Here is a 6,447-nt window from a genome sequence, read left to right on the forward strand (position 1 = left end):
ATGGGAAAAGAGATCGGTGATGACGGGGCCAAAATAACGCCTTGATTGATGATGTGTTCTTCGAAGTGGCACGAAATTTCATTACATCAAATAGCATACACGCATTTGAATATGAGATTTATTATTATATAATAATATACTGACAATTGTGTACCAATCAGGAGCCTCAAAGTTAATATGACGGACCACGTCGACACCACACCCCTTGGGCACGACGACGTCGATTAAGTACGACACCACTCCGACGATGTTGATCGAGTACGACATTGTCTCATGAGGACCGAGACGACGCCGATCGAGTATGATGTCGCATCGCAAAGATCGGGATGGTACCGACCGACGCCTCCTCGCAAAGATCGAGACGACATCGACCAAGTATGATACCGCCCCATAAAGATCGGGACGACACCGATTAAGTACAATGCCACCCCACAAAGATCGAAACGGCGTCGATCAAGTACAACATCGTCTCACAAAGATTAGGACGGTGCTAGTCAAGTGTGACGCCACTGTTCGGCATTGAGGCACAAAGGACGATCAATGATCGCACAAAAAGTATAAGTTCGCCGCTTAAAGGATCGGCGACCATGAATGAGTTAGGTACAATCGATCCCCTTGCGCAGGGTATAAAAACCCATCACTTGGCCAACGCCAGGGGTCATGATTATTTTTCCACCAAGCTCTAACTAAATCTTCGGAGGGGTCGAGTCGGAAAATCTCCCTCCCAACCCCAACTTGTGTGTAAGAGCCCGACGACAAAGAAGCGACCAATCAAAGGGGAACCCCTGCATTCCTGAAACGAGGTTCGAGCTCGACCCAACCGGATGACGACTTCCGTCACCTGAGTATCCACGCGGGCGATCTTGCATGTTCAAGACAGGACCGAACTGTGCTGACTCTCAAGCCACGACGTAAAGGTTCACAAACACTGACCAACTGATATCATAATGAGAAAATTTTAAGATTAATTTTTTACTTATTTTTCTAATTCTTTTTGCTTTGTAATAATACCTTATTCTACTAAAGTATACAAAAAATAATACCTTATGTTTTAATGTTTCAGCTCACTATATTGATATTTCATTAGTTATCGGTTTATTTTCTAACATCAGTGTACATTAGTCATCAATTATCACCATCCACTCCGATAGAATAATTGAATCATTAATTTTCCTACTTTAATGCAGCATATCTAAATCAGAATGTTATACAGATCAGTATAGGTCTCTTCCTTTGTTAAAATATTACATATGTCCTTTCAATTATTCTGCAGACAGATGCTATGCCTTCCACATGCTTTGGCGTGACGTGGTTCAATGAAGAGCAACAGTAGCTACAGTGGAGTTTTGGCCAGTAGCAATGGCTGCCTAGAAGTGGCAGAACTGCACATCTGTTACTTTTGTCATACACAGTGATGCGAAGTAATGGTGAGAGACATGGAAGATGGAGGATCCCATGCCACACATGCAAACACAAAGTGAGATTTCTCTTTTTCCCTGTCCCTGGACATGCTCTCACAGTTTCTTGACTTATCTGTAGTATTGTGATGAGATGATTTCACTCTCAACAGCAACGTTCACCTACCAGATTTTATGGGATTCTTTGCTTTTGTGTATTCCAATCAAAATGGTACAAAAAAAACTAGATTTCCCTTCCAGAATCAAGCAACTGCAGATCTTATAGAATGAGGAGCAAGATGAACAAGAAAACTGAACTAAAAGAGGAGTGACAAAGGAAGGTAGCTTCTATGCCTTCTCACAACATTTAATTGCAGGACAGGAAGGTGGAAACTTGCAGGAGAAAACAGCAGATTAATCTGATCGCCTGTTGCAAAGACATGGTAAGACAAATCTGGTCTACTTCTGTACCTAATCTTACACTTCCATGGCTGTGGTGTGAGTGGAAAAAGGAAACTAGAGTGATAGATACTGGAATTAATGATCTCACCACTCCAGTGGATGTCTTAGTGTGGTGTCTCATGATTCTTGGAAACCAGAAACTTGACATTAAATTGTGCACTGACATAAAACAGCTCCTGATTTATGACTCAGTTTTAGACGAAAGTAATAAAGTCAAATGACATCACAAGGAGCTATTTCAGCAGATATATTATGAATAATGGAGCAAGTAGAAACTAAAGAAGATATGAAGCATACACAGAAGGCATGGAAAAGACTCTGAAATCAGAATCAATTATGAATTGAGCAAACTATATATCAAAAAATTGGGTTTCTGTACCTAAGACCTGTACAAAATGATTCACCACAAGAACCCAGCAAAGCCAGTATCATAATGATGTATTACCTGATCAGATGGAGCAAAGCTGCATGCAATTTGTGTTTTTTGAAAAGCCAAGTCTGGTCAAAATTTTGTCTGATTTATTTGAAGAAGAGTCACAGATTGTCTACAGAGAAATTTGGATGTCTTTCTAGGAATTGAACAGCCAGCTTCTGCTGAGAGCTAAGACATGCCAAATATCTAACTTTTCTTTGCATGTAATCAAAACAAATCAAATATCTTAATGATTCTCAAGGTTTAATGAGGCTAAGCATATCCAATATGGTTACATGACCCCAGTCTCTCCAAACCCCTAGTTAGTGAAACTCCACAATGCTTAATTGGTCCATGTCATTAAACAGACTATATGGACAAATATTTCGGACATAAAACCAGCATCTCCAATGGCTAGTTCATGCTCTAACAAGTTTCTCGATAGCTAGCATACCCAAGCAGCAAAATAGTTTCAAGCACAAAAACAACAAAAAATTGAAAGCCCTCTCTGTGGAAGCTTTTCATGTCTAAATGATACAATACGCAGTGACAAGATACAAAAAGGAAGAACATGCTAACTGGAAAACCTAAAGTCGTTTGATATGTAGTGGACATCATACACAGTAACAAAAGCTTCACTTAACATTAGTTCACCATTGAAAGCAGCCAATATACATTATCAGGCTTGAAAAGTTAGAATGCCCCTCCAAATAGTGATCTGCTAACAAAACCAATATAGGCTCCACTCTTTCAGCTTATGAAATCCTTGACTAGGGACAAACAATGCCCCCACGACCAAAATTCCCAAGCTAATCATGAACCAAACACATTCAACCACTTTGATGAACTAATAAGTTTAGGGAATTCTTTGGTGTGACCTTAAGAATGCATATAGAAGCAACCTCGAGGCATGTTCATTCCTGGACCTTCAGAAAAGATGCACATAGCTGGCCCTGCTGTTCTTCCTCGCCCATCAAACCCTTACAAGAGTGTTTTCCCTAGACTCAATGGTATCCTCTGCTACTTCTTGATTGATAGAGCTCCAACCTAACCTTTGACTCCGGCAATAAGCTATCCACCTTTGGGTCCTGAACCATGTACCCCTGTTTGGAAGCCCACTCAAGCACCGTGAGAACCTCAGCCTGCGCCAAATCCTCACTATCAGGCACATGAAGTGCAATGTAGCACAACAATATCAATGCCGCAATCTGAACCAGATGTTCACCAAAATACACCAGCTGAACCAGGTGTTTTGACCCTCCCTCATTGATGATGGCTTTCGAATGATCAAGGTGGAGGTAGTTTTCGGTGCAAGCAAATTTGGTCAAGGCAATGACAGCCTCCTTTGAGACGACCATCTCCTGCTCATCAAGCAACCGGACCAATGGCGCTATAATTCGGGTCTCCGTTGCCCGGAATGTCCTTGACAAGCAGCCCAAGGCCACAATGCAGGGAACAAGAAGGTCATCATAGTCAGCCTTCTCTACAATCTTCAGAAACTGGTCGACCACTGCCCGAGCAGCTGGGGAACTCGGCTTGAACGCTGAACGCCTGAGATCAGAATGCTGCTCCGCCACACGTGCAATCTCCATGAGGGCCATGGCCGAATTGTACTGGACTTCGTCCGTCCCTTTCTCGAGGAGCACTGCAAAGCAGAGAAGAGCCCTGGACTCGGTGATGCTCTTGCAAATGGCCGGGTTGCCCTTGGCGAGCTGCCACAGGGCCTTCGCGGCCATGGCCTTCATGTAGGCTTTGGTGGCCGGGTCTTCGAACTCCCGGCCCTTGATGCTGGTCCCCGACAAGGTGACATGATGCTGCTTGCCGTTGCTGCTGGCGTGCGGGTTGTGGCTGTTGGAATTGTGCGGGACCTTGTTGGATTTCACGGCCATGGTGGACTGGATCAAGGAGTGCATCTGGTTCGTGTTGGCGTTCTGGTTCTGGTCGGCGGTAGGATGCTTGACCATACCTTGCTCGGAGCTGTCCATGGCCACCGACGCACTGGCGTCGTTCCTGGCGGCTGCGGTGCTGCCGCTGCTGTTGGCCATGACGACGGAGTGGATTGACATATCCTTGGAGGGGATAGTGTACTTGCTGTGCTCCTGGACGGTCTCAAAGGCGAGGTGGCTGACGAGGAGGCGGACGACGTGGTTCTGGGCGAAGACGTCCTGGCACTTGGGGTGGCTGGCGGCTAGCTCGGAAACGGCCCAGGCGACCATGGCCTGGACCTTCATGGGTCCCTCCTTGAGGACCTTGGCAAAGGTGGAGCAGACGCCACCGAGGACCATCTGCTCGACGCTCTCCGGGTCGCGGGCGAGGAGACCGAGGGCGTGGGCGGCGCTCTCCTGGCCGTCGAGGCGGCCCTCCTTGATGAGGCGGAGGAGGGGGCCGACGCCGTCCTCCTCGATGATGAGCTTGCCGTAGCGGTCGTTGTCGCGGGCGAGGGAGACGAGGCTGGCGGCTGCGTCAGCGCGGGCGTCGAGGGAGCCGGTGTGCAGGGTGGCAATCTGCTCCCAGATGAGGAAGAGAATGGGTTCGTTCTGGGCGATCGGTGGGAGGCCGAGGTGAATGTCGCCGTCACTATCGTCGGAACCGGCGGAGGCGGAGGAGGAGACGCGGATGAGCCAGGAGACGTCGCCGATGGAGTTGTCGAGTTGGGTCGACATCTTCTTGAAGGCGGCGGCGGGGATGATGGTGAAGACGCGGCGGACGAGGCCGTGGGCGCGACATTTGGCGACGAGGGCGAGGGCCTTGTCGAGCACCTGCTCGGTGTCGTTCATGATGCGGCGAGCGGGCCGCTCGTACAGATCCGCACGGGCCGCCTGCCGCAGCAGCCCCGCCAGGCGCTCCGTCTTCGCCTTCAGCTCCGCGCACTCCTGCTTGAACGAGTGCGCGAAGTCCGCCAACTTGCTCACCTGGTCCGCCAGCTGGATCGGCTTCGCCAATATCTGCTTCACCCCGCCATCGCCCATCATCTTCTCCTAGCTTTCCTTTTCCTTCCCCCTCTCCTCCTCCTCCTCCTCTTCCTCCTCCTCCTCTTTCTGCTTCTGCGGATCAAATGACGGATATGATTCCACCAAAAAGAGGGGACCTTTTCATGTCCCCTCTCTCTGTCAGTTCCTGTTCTTCGCCTCCGGTGTCAAGAGAGGGGGAATGAATTGGTACCGGAGGAAATGATGGGCGTGCCGGCGAGGTGAACGGGAAAAGACACCAACGCCTTCGTCTTCTTCCTCCTCCGCCTCCGCCTCCGCCTGAGCCTACTTGTTTGCCTTTCTTTGCAGAGCCTACCGCGAATTTTGCTCTGCATCACAACCCATCTCCCCGTCTTCCTCCTCTTCCTCTTCCTTTTCTGCGTGCATTTATGGTGTGATATTATTAGCAGGAGGTTATTTCCATTGTAATCACACCAACTTGCCGCTGTAGTCTATAATCCTCCGTGTTTAGATCTAATTAGAGCCAACAAACCTAAAAAGCATCACACCTCTCTCATAAGCATGACGCCATAATTTTTTTTAATTTTTTTAAAACTTCGATTTTTTATTTTTCGTTTATTAATACGTTCTTATTTTCTAAATGATGAGATTACCCATGACTTTATTCCTCATTGTTTTACGTGGTCGCCTTCGTCTCATTATTCTTGCCCTTATATGTCGATGTGTTTTCGCCCTTGTTTATCTCCGTTAAGGCATCTTTATGACCCTACCTTCGTCTTGTTTCGTCATCCTCATCATCAACTTGGAACACGATGAATGAGTGATCATGGTAAGGCTTCTCCTCTCTCCTCCCTTGTATGGTCCATCGTATTAGGTGTCATCTATGCCTCCTCGAGTTGTCATCCTCCCCTAATCGAGTGGCGACGAGGAGTGAAAATGGATGAGGGCATGCTCCTTTCATGATAGTTTTTTATTCTTGTTTCTCGTTGTTCTTTGTGCCTTCTTGCATGCAATATTCGGGACAAAAAAAAACACTATCATCAATTTTATTTTTATTTGTTGTTAGTGTTTTCGTTTTGTATTTTTATCATGTAACACTCATAAATATTTTTGGATATGCGACATTGTACGAAGGATAATGATCCAATATAACCTTATTCTCATATGCCTTGGGTTGATTTTTGGTCGATAGTTTAATAATATGAAATGTTAGTCGTATCAACACCTTAGAACCCCTTGGGTGGCA

The 6,447-nt window shown here is 46.8% G+C and overlaps 1 protein-coding gene across 1 annotated transcript; it reads right to left on the reverse strand.

Moving 5' to 3' along the window:
• Nucleotides 1–2,766: 2,766 nt before the first annotated feature.
• On the reverse strand, nt 2,767–5,649 carry LOC135640052 (uncharacterized). The gene has a single exon (XM_065154192.1). It carries the CDS (start codon nt 5,241–5,243, stop codon nt 3,276–3,278), a length of 1,968 nt encoding a protein of 655 aa, XP_065010264.1. The 5' UTR covers nt 5,244–5,649; the 3' UTR covers nt 2,767–3,275.
• Nucleotides 5,650–6,447: the final 798 nt, after the last annotated feature.

Source organism: Musa acuminata, chromosome BXJ1-1 (assembly GCF_036884655.1).
Source record: "Musa acuminata AAA Group cultivar baxijiao chromosome BXJ1-1, Cavendish_Baxijiao_AAA, whole genome shotgun sequence".
Taxonomy (NCBI): Eukaryota; Viridiplantae; Streptophyta; class Magnoliopsida; order Zingiberales; family Musaceae; genus Musa; species Musa acuminata.

Bases quoted from the DNA above. Each gene is read 5' to 3' on its own strand.
- LOC135640052 (XM_065154192.1), bottom strand. From the start codon at position 5,243: ATGATGGGCGATGGCGGGGTGAAGCAGATATTGGCGAAGCCGATCCAG.